Source organism: Cupressus sempervirens, chromosome 6 (genome assembly GCF_028749045.1).
Source record: "Cupressus sempervirens isolate cs-2001-9-10 chromosome 6, ASM2874904v1, whole genome shotgun sequence".
Classification (NCBI taxonomy): Eukaryota; Viridiplantae; Streptophyta; class Pinopsida; order Cupressales; family Cupressaceae; genus Cupressus; species Cupressus sempervirens.
This window is the reverse complement of record NC_143123.1, coordinates 49,510,579-49,528,824: the sequence shown is the minus strand read 5'-3', so window position 1 is coordinate 49,528,824 and position 18,246 is coordinate 49,510,579. Positions and strand designations below refer to the sequence as shown.

The following is an 18,246-nucleotide window of genomic DNA, read 5'->3' as shown; positions in this document are numbered from 1 at the left end:
AGAAAATTAACCATAACAATTAGTTAAGATATTAACTAGACCAATTACGAATCGAATCGGTTTGAGAAAGATGTCTATTCATCACATCTTCTCATCCTTGGGTCACAAGTATAATATGAGGTTGATTCACTCTCTCAAGCATCATCAAAGACTTTTTATTTTATATATTTTTCTTCCTTATTGGAATTTCTCAAATCATGGACAAGCTGTATAGGCTATCTATAGGTTGCAAGCATAAATTGACTAATAAAAAACGACACCAAACAGCAAGGATATATTGTAATATTAGAAACAACATTGCATTATACACCGAAGTCAATAGTTGCACCGTCCAGAAACAGCAGTTATACACTGAAGTCAATAATTGCATAATATTGAAGAATACATTAGATACAGCATCTTCAGTCTTCGAGCAATCAAGTCCCTTACCAAGAGATTGTAGATACTTACCTTCTTGAGAGATTGCAAGAATTACCTATACACACAGATTTCATCATTGCATAGTAATATTGTTATATCAGATACAACATAGGACTATCTTCAATTATATTACATAGCAGCATTATAATTAGACATGTGCAATACAAGAATCAGATTGAATTATCTGTTTTTTGAAAGAAATGCCTGTTATTATATTGATCTAATTCCATAGATTATCATCCATTACTTGTATAATAAAAATCTATTGTCATAGCATAAAAAGGCGACATTGCATCCTAGCTCGTGCTCAAATCCAAAAAAAACCACACACACATCCCTCCTCCACAACATCCATCCCCCTCCCTTCCCTCACACACAAGTGATAGAAATGGCATAGGGAAACCTAAACATTGCCCTAAAAGAAGTAAAGATTGAGTACATTTTTATAGACACCACCTAATTCCTCAATCATTAGCTTGGATGAAAACAACTCCATACTTACTTTTGGAACTAAATTGTGCCCTGTGAGAAGATTTGATTACATATTATCATATTTATAAGCTATTAAGCATGTAGATCACCACCATGAAAGTTATTTCCTCTATTACATGTTTTTGATAAATGACTATGGTCAAAAACTCTTGGATCTTTTTCCAAATATTTCAATTTTCAATAGGATTAACAAGAGTTCATCATATACCTCTGTGGTGCAGGGGCACCTTGAGCCATAGGGTCTTGTTTGGGTAGATTCAATAAACACGATATATTGTAATCAATCATGACCCATTTTGTAAGGTCAATGTCCTCAATCGACTATAAGAAGCCATTGGGTCAACATTGGTCAAAGGGGCAAGGGATGGGCTATTTTGATGTTTTTGATGTTTTTAGACTCAATTCATATAATAATATCTATTTTGGGGTGGTTTGGGTCACTAGGACAATGGGCATGTGATGTTGTCAAAATGTTGTAAAAGCAGTTGAGCAACTTTGCGAAATTGCAAAAGTTGCTTAGCAAAAAAATTGCTCAAAAGATGCATTTTTGAAATCCAACAGCTAACCAGTTGGATATCAGTTAGTTTCAAATGGAATAGTTGGGGAATGGTAATATAAGCCATTTGGGATGGATTCCAGTGGTTGTTGGAAGTTTGTGAAGGCAAAAGAGCAATAAAATCATTCAGTTTTCCTATTCAAAAAGCAATGTTTTGTGTTTATACAGAGTTGTACATACTACAGATTAACAGCAAATCCAATTGATATGGTGTAATGTCCCCATTGGTTGCCAGCATCAGAATTTCAGGAATTAGCCTAAAATATTGGATCCTTGTAGGCTAATGAGGAATGGTTAGAGGGTCTTCTGAGGATATTCATCTCCAACATTCAGCGCTTTATGGATATGACCTTCGCTCGATGTCATTTGGACTCCATTTGCCATACTTACTATGTATAGTAAGTCAGGGGTAATAGAGATGGACCCTTTCTATTTTTAGAAAGTGTATTTGGTCACATGGGGAATTATGAGAAGAAATTCCTATTTCAGACAGCACGGCAATCAGACAAGTATTTCAAGAAATATTAAAGTTCAAGTGACTTAAGTGATTTATTTAAATATTTTAATATTATAAAGTTATAAGGTTACTTAAGTGACTAAATGACAAAATAGTCTTTTATCCCACATTGCTAAGTTGTTCGAGTCTCTCCTCATTTCAAAGTTATAAAGGAAAGCATTTGCATTGGGATTGTTACAACGAATATATGATAAGAATTAAAGATTGTTTCAAGCGGTTACTTTAATGTGACTGGTAACTCTGAGGACAAAACCCCTGGAGTTGTGTGAGGAAGTTGGACGTCACCCCAATAACTCATCTTGATTCAAAAGGCAGTTTCGGGCAGAAATTGACAAGGAGATCTGTGACATTAATTTCAGGGTTGGAAGAAGTCATTGGTTGAAGTGTACATCAAGGTTAGTAATCAGACATATTGTTTTTTTTCTTCTGTGGACAGTGAGCAGTAACTATGTCGGCCAAGGGATTATGGGAGCAACCAGAATAGACTGGAAGGATGGACTAGTGTGACTTTCCAACAGCAAACATGAGATAACATACAGCCAAGTGAGGGATTGTCGGGATTAAATCTCAGTCAGAACCTCACCTCATGCTCTCGCTATGACCGGCATTCTTCCCCTCTCGTCCTTGAAGATTGATCGAGATATTCACGAATGGTGTAACTTGTGGGCTGAGATTAATACGTTACAGGAGTTCCACCAGCAGCAGCAGTGGTCACAGGGTTTTATGCCATCCACTGTAGTAGTTATCTGGGCTACACATCAAGGATAGAGGATCTTGGGTTGTGACTATCACTGAAGGGAGTAGCCAGCAGCAACATTGCAGATACCAGGTCCCGTAAACAGTCTGACTTCTTCTGCAGAGACCCAGGCCGTCAGCAGCTAGCACAGGAAGAGGTGTGACTGACATTGGTAGTTCCAGGACGGAGGACAGTAAAGAGTACACCAGTTACTAAGCAGCTACCATAAACAGGTTCATTCATTTTATTTCTGCGTTCTATAAGGCTATGTGTTAGTGTTTTGGAAACATAAATTAAATGTATGAACTCATTCAGTACACCTTTATTCATAATCAGAGATAGTCCCAGTAGTGTTTGTACCTGCTGTATGTGAAGATTAATATAAATGCAGGATTCATATTTACTGAATTTGTTTACATTGTATGCAAGCTCCGTACTCATATTGTTATATATTCTGGGGTGAACCATTCTCAGCAGTGTTAGAACTTAATATCAGGGTTACATGCCAAGTACTTGACAAAATACCTCAGGTTAAAACTTAATTATTTTGATCACGTTAAGACCAGATCATTACATATGGATTGCTAGATTTGTGAGTTGGCTCTCTAATGCAATTCGTTTGAAGCTCTAATCAATCTCTGTTTCAAGTTTTGCAATTTTTGTCTCTCAAACTCCAAAACCCTGTCATATCCCGGGTTTGAACTTGAAATCTAATTATGTACACTTTCGACCATAGGAATTTTATGGCCTTTGGTGGAAAGCGGGTATCTTGAATGTACTTTAGAATGCATTTGGTTTTAGAACAGGAGGTTGAAGAAATTGGAAGAATGCTTGAGCCCTAAACAAGCATGTGGATGTGACTGGTTAACAAAGTATGCAAATTGGTATAACAAAGATGTCTAAGCTTGTTTTGGACAAGGAGCAAAGGTGGAATTGGAGATTTGACATAGAGACAAAACTGTTCCAAATGTCAATTTTGATAGACGAACAAAATTCAGTAGGGTTCCTTTGTAAAACAAGCATAATTATTCCTATTAGGCTTACTCAGGTGAGTGGTCTGTTTTGATCATTGGGTTGTTTGGGAAATTGTTATGTTGAAGGGAAAAAACAGAGAAACCAGGTCCAATTGGTTTAGAAATGATAGAGTGCAGTAAATTGGTATGAATACAGAAGGATTGATTGGGCCAATTTTTTTGTTATTTAAGGGTCTCTATGTCACACAATCATGATGGAGATGTTCAATACAAGTCTGGTCTACCATTTGGAGGGGTAAGGAGTATGGTGTGCAAAATCTCATTTTGGAACTACACGAACTACACATTAGTCGGTTCATTAGGGAATAAGAAAAACTGACAGCTTGATTTGCTTGTCAATGATCTTAAGAAGATCCTTGTATTGTAGAGGGGTTGTGGAGATTGGATTATAAGGGAGTAACTGGATTTTGAGGAATGAAGGACTTGTCATTCAAACCTACAAAGAGATGAAAGGAGTACTCATAAGTTAAGGGATCCTATAACCTCTCTGCATCACTCAGATTTCAGCTTATTAAGATTGTACTATGAACTATCTATAAGGTATATTATGCTTATGTAATATCTCGGATTAGACTACCAAAAAATGTGCCCTAGGTTACAATTTTTTAATCAAAACAAGTAGGGTTTAGAGATATCTTTTCACTTTGATTGAGACCCTAAGAACGAGTTAGGAATCATTTATAATCATAATTCATAATTAGACCTTGGAAATGTAGATCAAATCAATAGATCACTTGAATCAATTTTAAGATGTCTCAAGCATACAAGTGATAAAGTAGGGCAACTTGATAAGGTGCCCTACTGACCCCTTACCCTAGGCCCAAGAGCGGATATACCATCCCTCTTGGCCTCATGTGACCCATGCCATCCATATGAGGTAGACTACATAGTGTGGTGTCCCATCACTGTTTTCCTAAATCTTGCCACTTCTATCATACTCTGATGACTTGCATCCTTGTGCATTTGTTTACCATGAAAGAGATCATGATAAACATTCACAACATCGTGCCCAAATAGTCCATCCTTTCTAAACCCAAATGGAATCCCCTATGCCCCCTTTTCGCCCCATTGTATTCCCTAGTGATAAACCATGAGGTGGGGTGCTTAGAAGGTGACCTCATCACCGTTTTCCCACTTGTGATCCCTCATTGCCCCTACATGGCTGGTTACAGCAGTCACAAAACATAGATTGTATTTCACAATAAATCCTATATTAAAATATTCCTGAGTCAACAATGAAATGCATATTAAATCAAAGCTGTGCAGATTATTTGTGCATACGCCTGTATATATTATCTATATATAAACAATCACATACTAATATCATAATCCTGAACTGCATATATAGTTCAATAAAGAACACTCATCAATAAATTTCTGATGCAATGCATATATCACATGATATTCATACCCAAGATCACAGATCTGGATATTATTAATAATTATTATGTCATGTCCCCAATTTTCTGGTGACAGTTCGATTTAATTAATTTAATTAATGGTTGTCCAAGGACGACTAATTAGTTATTTTAATTAAATAAATAATTATTAAATAAGTAACTTTATATTTAATAAAGTGACTTGGAGTATTTAATAAAGTCACTAGAGGGATAAGATCAAAAAGGTTCTAGAAGTCTCTGGAGAGGATGGAGGAAAAAGAATAAATAGGCACCCCGGGGCTCCATTCGAATCAAGCAGTTGTGTTATCTCTCTTGTTTTCAGATTGTGATTCAATCACAGGTGCATTGTGGAAACCTAGGGTTTCGGCAATTGTCACAGTTGGCCATTGAGAACGATAACTCTCAATTGGTACGCAATTTTGAGGGTGTGAAATATCATCTGAATTATTGCAGATTGGAGGTGACATTCAGTCATTTCATCAGGGGCAGAATCGGGTGGTCTAAGGCCGAATTTTGGAGGTCCATTCTGAAGATTGAGATTTGAAGATTAAGTTATTTGCAAAATGGGAGATTCTTACATTATAAATTGATTGAAGAGAATAAGTCGTTATCCATCAAATTATTGCAGAATTATAAGAATAATAGGAGAGAAGCTAGGGAAAGAAATTAATGGGGATCAGATGAAAACTCGATTCAGATCACAAGACAGTGGGGTTTAATTTTGAAGTGAGCAACGATTATTTCCAAGCAAGCAGATTTTCGAGCCTTTGGAGCCGAACGTCCTTCCTTATGGTATTGTCATTATTGATGGAAGCCTAGCCAATATCGCAAGGTTACAGAATTGCTGAAACCTGTATTGTGGAGAACTAAAGGCGAGATTCAGGCCAGGACAAAGGAATAATCTGCCGCATGATTTCGAACAACGACCCCAGCAAGAAGACAACCCGATACTCTACTAGAGCTCACGATTGAGCGCATCATTGCTTTAAATTGACGGGCTGGAGTCCAATAAGGGTTTACCTCTCTTAACAGCGGGCGGAATTCAATTCATAACAAACTACGACTGAGGAACGCGCAAATGCAGAGACCGCCGCGCAAGGGTCATCTCACAGACTGGTTATTCTTCTCTCCCTTCACTGCGTAGAGGGGTTTCGAGTTCAAGGAAAGCTGCCACAAAACTTATTTCCAAAACAAGAATTGCTGAGCCTGAGAGTGTCACGGAAAAGCCCTTCAAGGAATATGAAATCAATGGTGAAGTAGTACTGCAGAAGGTGGCATTTCTCAACCTCACAGACTACTGTGCAACTGTGGCTGACGAATTTTCTGAATTGATTGGGAGAAAAGTTTCTCTTCAGCTTGTCAGCAGCGACCAAATTGATCCCGAGACTGGATTGGGAAAAAGTGTGTCCTGGAAGGTTTGGTCTCTGGTCTGTACAGCCCAGTTTGGTGGCAGCACTTCTTGGCAGGTCTGGCACTGACAGTTACAGGACTGCATCGCTCGGGTGGAAGGGACATTTGGCTATCAACTCCAGCATTCTTCACAAGCAGTTCGAACTTCAGTTTGGACATTCACTGTCATTTTTGGCTTCAGCATTCCCAGGTTTTGTCATTGCTAATCAATTGGATTTAAAGAGGATAGTTTTCAGTTTGAATTAAATGTTGTAGGAAAGATTTTAACAGTGCCGAATCTAGCTTGTATCTTTCTTGCTGAGGCAATTCAAACTTACAGATTTCATGTATTGGCTGAAGTACATGTTTGGTATCTTTACATCAGCTTGTTGTTACACAACCATATCTTAAGTTCATATTGATCTCCAGCAGTAGTATGCTAAGTGTTCGACGTAATTACACACTTCAGTTTTAGAGGTTTTTTTAGTGACCTTTATAGCTAGGATCATTTCAGTGGTATCTGAGCTCGATTGCTAATTGTTTGACGAAATGTCAAACCCTTGAAGAATAAAGAGTTATTTTTGGTGCTGGAGTAAGCAATAACCTGTCAGGGTCATCTCATATTATAATCTTCTCTTTCTTCTTGCTGTCTTTCCTTCCCTTTTGCTGATCCTTGCTGTCTTATCTTCCCTTTTGGAGATCCTTGCTGTCTTCTCCATCTTGTTTTTATATCTTATCATCCTTCTCAATGTATGTAACCTTTGGAGTGCTGTCCTTCTATGAAAAGTTGAGTCTCTTCATTGGGGGTCCTGTGCTGATTGCTAGTTATCCTAGTCTGAGGCACCTCTAGGAAGGTTTGCATGTATTAAACACTCAGTGTTTTGTTTACTTAATACTGCTGTTTATTCAAGAGCACTTAATTGCTACATATTAATGAATGTTTGTTATTGCTTTTATCACTGTTAAATTATTACTCAGCTGCTACTCATGGGTGGTGTTTTCTGATCCTAAAAGTTTTATAGTGCAGGTTTGATGATTAATAAGACAATCTGTAGAAATATAAATCTGATTTTATCCTCTCATATCTGTTGTCTATCTCAGAACCTCACTCCCTCTGTCGGTGAACTTGATCAATACAGATCGTGAGAAATGAGGTAAGTTTCACAATGCAATTAATACTTCAATCAATTTCAGATTCTTGATGTGGGATGTGAAGGCATGTTTTATTATGGCACAAATTATGAAGTCTCACATTGTGAGACAATTTCTGATCAGAATCTTGGCGGGTTCATGACATTTAATATATGAGAGATTATATACAAATATCATATTCCAATTTGATAATTGATTGAGTGAATGAATGAATTCCTTTGATTTGATGATTTGAGGTTTTGGTGAGTGACGATTAGGTAATTGTTGATTCTATAGATTGATGCTTGATTGATGAACTGTCCTTGATCCCAAGATGAAGCCATGATTGATATGGTTTAATGATTGTTTGCTTGACCTTGCTGATTGATTGATATCACGAGGGACTAATAATTGCTAGATTCATGAGTGATGATTGATAAGTAATCCTTTAATACTTGGAATGAGTTCTTTATATCTGCTTGGTTAAAGGGTCACCACATTTCATACAATTTGAGTCGCCACTTCTCATTTTTGCAATTGAAAATAATAATAAAGTCTCCAAATATCCCCCTCGGATGTCCTCAAATGAATGTTTCTTCCCTTTTATATCTTCCAATGGAAGAGAGAGTCACACCTCTTTATGACACCTTCCCTTTGCAATGGTCACACCCTTTCACAATCATTGCTTTTTGAGAGAGTCACAACCCTCCATTGGATATGCCCTATGAAAAAGTCAACCTTTCTTAATAACCACCCTTTGACAAAGTCACAAGCTTTCATCATTCATGTCCTTTGAAAGAGTCAAACTTTCTTAGTAACTAACCTTTGAAAGAGTCACAACCCATAATCAAGTCTTCCTATTCCAATCTTCTTCCATTAATCCTTTTGTAGTTCCCATGCTCCCTTCTTTCTTCTTCTTTTCTCCTTATTCCATTACGAATGAAGTTCTCTTCTCTCCCTTTTATATCTCATGTTTGAGGGAGACACAACTTTTCCATTCATGCCTTTTGACCATTTGTTTAACATAACTAGATTTTAATTATTTTTAATTTTATTCTTTAAAAAAATTAATTTAATTATTATTGTTTATTATTTAATCCTAGTTCAAGACAGGGACATGACAACTTAAACCAATTTTATATTCCAATTATAAATAATGCAGTCGCGCAACATTTTTATGGCGTGACTTACATAAAAGTGGGTGCCTGTCAATACATGCATAGAGGGCATAACTAATTCTAAATTTGTTATAAGAGTTGAGAGGCAACAAATTTGAGCCAACAATAGGTGATTTTTATGTAATAATGCTGCTAATACATTCTACAACTTCACAGCAAATAAATAGTACTTACAAAAACTTCAACCAATACTTTCAAATAGATGAATAGTCTATTAAATTAAATAATCATCGTGCACATCAAAAGGATCTTTACTAAAAAAATGTTAAATCTATTTTATTTTCATTGGAATTCCATCCAAAGAGAAAGTATTTTACTTATTTCATCTAGTTGTTCGTACTTCATATTTTGTGTCTACTTCTTCACGGTTTAATTTTAGTTATATTCAAATGCTGGGAGATGTACCAATACCCCATCAAATATGGTTTAATTTTGCATCTTTTTATCTATATTGAATGTCCTCGTCATTCTTGATTTTCTGCACCACTAAATTGTTGATACAAAGATTGGTTGGTCTTTTGGTGGAAACAACATTTGATGCTTTATCTTTTTCTACAGTGTGGCCTTGAAATCAGTTCTCTAGAAAGACGTGATTCATATTCCTAGGTGACTTGAATTTAATGTCACTTTAGGCTCTTTTTCATATCATTTTTTTCTTGATGAATATGGCAATGCTATAGTTTTGGTATTTTACCTAGTCCAATTGGCAATTACTAGAAGTGAAGAGGTAATATTATGTGTACATCGTCTTTGTAGTCATAAGATTTGATCCTTCTACAATTCCCTTGGCTGCGCGAAAACATCAGCATGATGTTTATATGTAACCCATTATTGCACCAAGATGTTCAATCTTGGTCGTTGTGATTTTGTATGCTTATTTTGAAACTATGCATATCTATACAAAAATGTGTTTCGTGTGTATCTTCTACTTCTACTTTATATGAGTTGGTAAATTGACTAAATCTGAAGGTTTGGTTTAAATAGAAAAGCTTTTAAATGTGACTTGGTATTGTATCTTGAAGCTTTGAAAATGCTTAATCAATGCCAAAGAATCATTTATTAGCAAAAGCTTAAACATGCTACACTATTTTGCTATTTTGGACAATTTTTCTGTTTAGTCAATTCATGGCCTATACTCTTTATTTTATTTGTTATCTATATCTTTATACCATGGAAATGCCTTTAAATTTCAAAAAAAAAAAGTACTTTCAACACTCTTTCTACATTTTTTTTTAAATCCAGTTTTCCCGGTTTAAATCCCCTTTTTCAAAAAAATCTTATACATTTAGTTCGCCATTTCTTCCCCTGGAATGTTTTTGCTGCTATGGAACTTATGCCAACTGTAAAAGCCGAAATTATTAACCACCTGAGATAAACCAACAATGTTGTACCCATCCTCCAATTCTGGCATTGATTTGACCTGACAATATTAATCAATGTGAGAAGTATATGGTTTGGTTTCACACTTAAACACTAGTAAATAAAAAGTGATTAAACACAAACAACAATCATTTTCTCACCTTCTCACATGCAATTTCAGTCTGCAACAAAACAAGGCAATCAATTAGGTATCTGTCCACATTACAACAAACATGCAGATTCTTTTTATCCAATTCTATATATTTTGCCACCAGACACATCTTATCACCTCATACTATTATAATCACATAACATATATGTGGTATTTGATTTCACCTGTTCCATTAGAGGCATAATCCAGGAAGTCACTGACCCCTCTCCAATTTCTCTAGGTATCAAATATAACATCACTAACATGTAAATAGTGGGCAGAAATGAATATTTATATAATTTATTTTCTAATAAAAACCTGACAAACAAGTTATGCTGTAACATTCAAATGAAACTCCCCACAGCTAAGAGATAACTTACAAGCATGTTCCTTCAGAGCTAGACCAATTGCTTAGCAGCTCAGTGAATTCTTTAACACCTTTGTTCCTACATTTATCACCAATGCCTGCAAATTTCCTTCCAACTTAAAATTACATGGTAGGGGAAATTATGAGGAAAAATAGAGAGCCTTCAGTTTAGAAAGTAAGCATGCTTGTTAGCGGTTAAATAAAGAGATTTAGTACCCACTGTTAGTGAGCATCTCTGAACCTGATAAATGTACTAATACAAGGTTTACTCCAGTTTTTGCATTACAATGTCATGTGAACTAGAACAATATTTATGGCATGCTTTAGTTGTATACCTTTCTTCCTAAAGTTATCACCAATGCTTGCACTTGCACCCTAAAATGCAAAAGGAGGTAACACCACAAGGAAAAATACTGATCCTTCATTTTACGAGTTGTTCATGTTTTACCTGTTTTAAAAGCCCAGATTCACAACAAATAAACAAGCACATTGATAAATTGTTAAAGTAGATAAAATTTGATACCCGCACATTGATAAATTGTTAAAGTAGATAAAATTTAATACCCGCTCGTATTGAGCATCTTTAATCTTCTGAATGTATTAACGTCAAGTTTTACACTGGCTTTATGATGAAGAGGATATTTCACTCAACAAAATTGATGGTGAGTTTTATTTAGTCTTTTGGCCTCACATATAAGTTTGAAATTTTCTCTCAATGATACTTTTAAAGGTTGAATATGATCAACTGAAGCCTCAATCAGATTTGTATCAATGTGAAAAGGGCCAGTTCAAGAATGTTACAAACATTGGTATAAACTTATTAAGAAACAACCAGAAAAAAGGAAGCCATAGAAAACATTACTGAGGCAGTTGAAACATTGGAAACAATATCAGAGGTCTCCAAAAAAACCTTTAGAATCGTGCTATCAGAAACTCAATAATTGTTCTAGAAAGTTCAGTTCTCAAATAAGAAGAAAGCAAAGAAGGTTGATTTACAATACAAACAAAATACACAAGATGAAGGTTAGGTTAAACGATAGAATAAACAATGATGGCGGTTCTAAAGCAGTGTAACACTAGTATTGGGGTATGTCGGGATGCCCGGACACCCGGACAAGTTTCCAAGACATGAGGATCTGGGCCTCATTTTCAGGACGATAGGGGGATCGCGGCAAGGGTAGGATAGGGTAGGAAGGGGTGTTGTATAGCATACATATAGAACTTGAAATCCTAGTGATGAAATCATGTTCCAGTAGAACATAACAAATTAAAATACTTGAGCATAGCAAAATGGCAACATGAACTAGTGCCATTGAACATTCAACATAGCAACATATTACATACCCAATAGTAAAACATTCAACCTTTAGAATCGTGCTATCAGAAACTCAATAATTGTTCTAGAAAGTTCAGTTCTCAAATAAGAAGAAAGCAAAGAAGGTTTTTTTAAATTAAATAATCGAGAGAACAAAAAAGAGGTACAGTATCAAAAGAGGGGAGGAGGCAAGCCTCAACCACCTAGATCAAAGTCCAACAATTAGCTAGAAATAGCCAACTAACACATTAAGTAGCAGTTCTAGCGAGATAACAAAAAGAGTAGATAGAAAAGCTATTCCAAAACATCATTATGATCATCGAACCAAGTTGTCCATCCCAGCTCTCCTTCCATCCACACGACTTTTTTCCGCTCGAGAGTGTGAGCAAAGAAGTCATGTTTATTAGAAAAGGGGCCTTTGTTCTCATGTATTTCCTTGAGCAGCTCCTTAAGAGCTTTTCCAAAAGCAGTCTGGTTATCAAGAATGCTGGCCAATTCCATCCCATGCTTCATCTCATAAATGAATATCTTAGCGAGCCCATCATGGAGGAATCTTTTTAGCTTGTTCATCTCGAGCTTCATAATGCAACAAATCTGCGAGACAATCTTAAAACGGATGAGTTTCAAATGAAACAAAGTAAGGGATCTACCAATATCTTGAAATTTGTCCTCATTTCTACATTTCCAAATAAACCAAAGAATGTGAGAGGATAGAATGTTCCAGAAAAAATTAGCATCCTTTTTAAGACCAAATAAGTTGCCAAGAATGGTATCTAAAACAGGAACACGATCAGCTATAGAAATTCCAAAAAACTTCCATATAATCCTAGCAAATTGACAAGTAAAGAATATGTGCCTTAAATTTTCAGGAACCCTGCAAATAGTACAAAGAAGGTTGATTTACAATACAAACAAAATACACAAGATGAAGGTTAGGTTAAACGATAGAATAAACAATGATGGTGGTTCTAAAGCAGTGTAACACTAGTATTGGGGTATGTCGGGATGCTCGGACACCCGAACAAGTTTCCAAGACATGAGGAATCTGGGCCTCGTTTTTAGGATGATAGGGGGATCGCAGCAAGGGGAGGACAGGGTAGGAAGGGGTGTTGTATAGCATACATATAGAACTTGAAATCCTAGTGATGAAATCATGTTCCAGTAGAACATAACAAATTAAAATACTTGAGCATAGCAAAATGGCAACATGAACTAGTGCCATTGAACATTCAACATAGCAACATATTACATACCCAATAGTAAAAATCAAAAATCAAAATTCAAATATAAATTCAAGTACCCATCACAATGGTGGCATGGTTGCAAAATGGCAGAGGTGGGGGTACTTGGGTGCTCAAGTTCCTAGTGTGGGGACATCTTGGGGACGGGTACTTTGAAGTTTGAAAGGGGGGTGTGAGTCCCCGTGTTACACTGCTCTAAGGCTGGAAGCATTGTTCAATATCATAAAAATCAGAATATCAGGTGGTTAGTTGATTTATCAAAGATTGGTTGTCAAACAAATAATTTGGCACAAGCTGTTAATATGAAGCAACGCCCAAGAGAAAGAAAGAAAAGCTTCCCTTTGTTTGGATTGAAAGTGCTCCTCCAATCTTGGCAAACTACTACAGCCTGAAATTCATGCCATTCCAAGAGATTGGAAAATGGAAGCTCTTGTGAAGGAAATGCCCATGATAACATTATATTTTCACTTGTTCAAAATAAATTGTACACGCTATGCAAAGAAAAGATGGTAGACTAATTAGCAAAGACAGATACAGAACTAAGAATTGTATTGAAAGTCGTTTGTAATAATTCTAAGGACTTGGAACCAAATCTTTCTTCCTTTACCCAAGGCCTTATTGCGACGAGCGTCTAAATGTTTAGCCCTTGTGGTACTATGCCCTTAGCATGCTGGTAAAATTATACAGCCTACCTTCTATGGCTCCATTGCCTTTATCATTGTGTATGCTCTAATAAAACTCAATTGCTATCAATTGATGATTAACACCAAATTGAGTGGTGATAGACAAGAAATCCCTTTTAGAGTCTAGATACAGTTAGTGGGACAATATTGATGTGGAAAGAATTCCATCACTAAGGATATGTCAATCTAGTAAATAGCTCTTACATTATTGCAATAACAAGCTAGAGAGGTCACACTGGTCATGACACTTAAAAATTAAAACCAATACAAAAATGGGGTGATGTTCGTACATATGTGCAAGGATACTCCGACATAAACCCAAGACATGCCCCTAAAAGCCTATGTTTTCCAAACCATTTGGCACCTCTTTCTCACAATAGACCATGACATAGTTCCCAGAATCACCTAAAAATTGTCCAAATCACCCAAATTGCGATAAGATTCATGCCTGGCGATTTTTTCTGAATCGTGAAATGTTAGAGCCGATTTTTTTGGGTGAATCGAAAATTCAGGCGATTCATGGAAAAAATCGCCAAAATCTTTGTTGTGAATTGGCTGTGGTAGCTAGGAAGTTGACTTGAAAATTATTAATCGCCAAAATCTTTGTCGTGAATCGGCCGCAGCAGCTAGGAAGTTGACTTGCATCATCTTGGCGGCATAGTAATTCAGCAACGAAATGTTGTATCTGTACAGCAGAAAGATACTGAGGAAGCGGGAGTTAAAAGAAAAAACGACAACAAATAAAAAATGTTCAGAATGCATAACGGACGATGCCCAAGGGAAGGAAAAGACATAATCAAGTAGTAAAACATCAGCAGTTGCCAGAAAGAGTGTGGGATCAGAAGAAAATCACAAAAATACTGTGTTCCATGCAGTTTTGTGGGGGTTTCAAAGTGCTAATTTGGTCTTGGTGTAGGGCGCTACCCCTCAACCTCGTTGGGGGCGTTGCCCCCTAGACCCCCAGTCGCTGCGGGTATCACTCATGGGAAGTTTGGTCAGTTGATGAGACCTGAAGCTACTAGAGGCATGGAGTGTCTGTGGTGGAGAGAACAACAGAGCAAGCCTTTCGAGAGGGGTGATACGCTTTGAAGCACTTGGAGTAGGTGTTGGACATGAAGCTGTCTTATAATAACTAAGGCAATTGTCTTATAAAAACTCTTTACCCCATGCGGTAAACACAAACTTCCATGTTTATGTATGTTAAGATCTAACTTCTATTTGATGATGTTATAGTGTGTTTAAGTTATATTCAATAAAAAGTCCGTGAAATAAGTTTTAAATTGTTAGAATCTCTAAATTTAAAGGGTTTTTTCAAATTTGCCGATTCATCACCAATTCATGGGCGATTCATCGCTGATTCACGATTCGATTCGGCCTTGTTGATTCTGATTCTCATTACTTTGGTCCATAAGCAATGATCAACGTGTAAACAACTAAAGGGTATTTTAGAAAATGCTTCAATATGCTGTTCTATGGAGGGCTAAAATAACCACTGAGCAACATCCACACAGGCACTCAACCCAACCCAACTTATTATCAGCAAAACTTAAATTAAACATGATTAACCACAAACTTAAAAGACATGAATCCGACTTTTTATACAAAACAAAAACAAAAATTCAAAATAGATTTTGGAGGAAATGCCTGTGATAACATTACATTTTCAGCTGTTCAAAATAAATTGTATATGCTATGCATAGAATAGATGGTAGACCGATTAGCAAAGACAGATACAGAATTAAGAATCATATTGAAAATCGCTTGTAATTATTCTAAGGATTTTGAACCAAATTTTTCTTCCTTTTCCCAGGGCCTTACTTGCGAAGAGAATCCAAATGTTTAGCCCTTGAGGTATTATGCCCTTAGCATGCTGATAAATTATACAGCCTCCCTTCTATGGCACCATCGCCTTTATCATTGTGTGCGCTCTAATAAAACCCAATTGCTATCAGTTGACGAATAACACCGAACTCAGTGGTGATAGACAAGAAATCCCTTCTAGAATCTAGATACAGTTAGTGGAACAGTATTAATGTGGAAAGAATTCCATCACAAGGATCATGGGTGATGTTCGTATTCTCCAACATAAACCCGAGACATGCCCCTAAAGCCTACTTTTTCCAAACATTTCGCATCTCTTTCTCACAATTGTTCACGAGCAATGATCGACATGTAAACAACTGAAGGGTATTTTAAGAAATGTTTCAATATGCTGTTCTGTGGAGGGCCAAACTAATCACTAAGCAGCATCCACACAGACACTCAACCCAACCCAACTTATTATCAGCAATACTCAAACTAAACATGATTAACCACAAACTTGAAAGCCCGTTAATGAACGACTATCCACCTTTTATTCAAAACAAAAAACAATATTCAAAGCCCGTTATGAACGATTACCCTAAATTTGAGACAGCTCTTGTGCTAAATGTGGTAGCAGGACAAAAATCAAACATGGAAAGGATCAAAATGAACGCATTGAACAATCTTTCTGTGAAAATTATAGCGTAATTTTAACATAGATTAGATAGTTGAAAAGGATTTTTTAATTTGTAATTTACCGTGCAAGACGATAAAGGGAATTGAGAGGACTGGAGAAAATAACGCTGAAATGCCGAGGAGGAGGAGGAGACGAAACGCCGTAGCCATTTACGTCGCCCGCTCTGATTATCTGAGAATAAGTTCGGATCTTAAATGGTACGCATTCTTAGGAAAATTCGTATCTATGCATAAAATGGGAATCCGTTTGTTTTCCCTTCAAATGAAATGAAATTGCTTCGATCAAAATCACGTGATCAGGAATATTAGGTGGCTTTCGTTTATATGCATTTTCCCACAGTTAGGTGATAGACTTAATAAATGGAATTCAACTTATAAATTGTATTTAATGTGTAATGAATATGTTTCTCGTACTTTTAGTAGGTTTAAGAATATGTTGCTCGTACTTTTAGTAGGTTTATTTCTCAAAAGTGTAAATTTTTAAAGATGTATTAAAAAATAGTGAAAATTATTATGTGTCATAGATAATTCCATTAGAATCTTAGCTTTATATGTATATTCTTATAACTTTAATTATAATTGAATCTTGATTCATTTTAGATCTTAATGATCTTAATTGAATTCTAGTTTTAACTCATCTTAATGTTTATGTTAATTGAGTTAAATGCTTAATTGTAATCTCAATGCTAAATTTAATATTTTATAAATTTACTCATATCAAACATAAATCTTAATCTCATATATAATTTTTTGAATGTGTAAGACAACTAAGAGAGGGGGTGAATCACTTGTGTACAACTTATTAAACTCTTAAATCTTTGAATCAATTTTACAAAACTTAATTCTTTAATAACTAAAAGATGTACACATGAATAGCGTAGTAACCATCAAACACATGAAATACCATATTATGTGAAAATCCATATTATGAGAAAAATCGCAGAGAAGATTAATTCTCAAATATATGAGCACTAGTTAAGGTGGCTTACAAAAAAAGGTTCACTGCTTATTTGTAATAACCTCAATAGGTTATAACTTCTTCAAACACCAAAATCTTTTATACTTCAATTGTTTGACATTTCGTCAAACTCTTTGCAAGTAAGCTTTGATACTAATGCAATATCCTCTTATAAGGAACTAATATGCAAGTGCAATTCTTTTGGTATTTTTAATGCAAATACATGGAAACTAGATATGAAATGCATACCTACAACCAACTGACATTTTGACAAACAATTGACATACAATAATGACTATAGTAATGCCAAAATTTGACATAGCAAAATCATATGCTTATGAAGTACAATGATAACTACTAATAGTTACATGAGGAACTTGATAATAGTGATGCCCAAGAATGGAAATGAATCAAACATAGATACTGCAGCACGGCATCATGTATGTGTACTGTAGCAACCAAAATCTATTCTCCAATTTAAGCACAATAGAACTTCTGAATTGAAGCTCTCCTTAATACCAAATTCAATGGATATTTCAACACCTCAAATGGTTGCAACACTGAAGAGTTGACGTTCTCCAATGGTTGACTGAAATCAAAAACCTTGGTTTCTTCTCCCAACTTAATATCAAATGCAATTCACAATAATCAGATGATAAACAATGAAGCCCTCACCTCTATTTTTACTTTTCCTTCACCATTCTAGAAGGAAATAAAATATTTAATAATTGCATTCTCTAGAAGTTTCTCCCTTTCCAATAATTAATGTGCTTTTAGGAAATTAAATTACTAGAAGTTTTCCACTTCCAATAATTAATGC

At 35.8% G+C, this 18,246-nt stretch overlaps 1 protein-coding gene across 2 annotated transcripts in view; it reads right to left on the bottom strand.

The window, feature by feature from the left end:
- LOC149551071 (uncharacterized) overlaps window positions 1-16,762 on the bottom strand; it is a 183,225-nt gene extending 166,463 nt beyond the window's left edge. For both annotated transcript variants that reach the window (XM_089786652.1, XM_089786653.1), the window contains exons 1-5: window positions 16,531-16,762; window positions 10,744-10,828; window positions 10,549-10,600; window positions 10,374-10,394; window positions 10,220-10,273 (exon numbers count right to left, since the gene is read on the bottom strand). In XM_089786652.1, the coding sequence (XP_089642778.1) occupies window positions 10,220-10,273; window positions 10,374-10,394; window positions 10,549-10,600; window positions 10,744-10,828; window positions 16,531-16,618 (300 nt within the window). In that variant the 5' untranslated portion in view covers window positions 16,619-16,762. The remainder of the gene's footprint in view (window positions 1-10,219; window positions 10,274-10,373; window positions 10,395-10,548; window positions 10,601-10,743; window positions 10,829-16,530) is intronic.
- Between the last annotated feature and the right edge of the window lie 1,484 nt (window positions 16,763-18,246).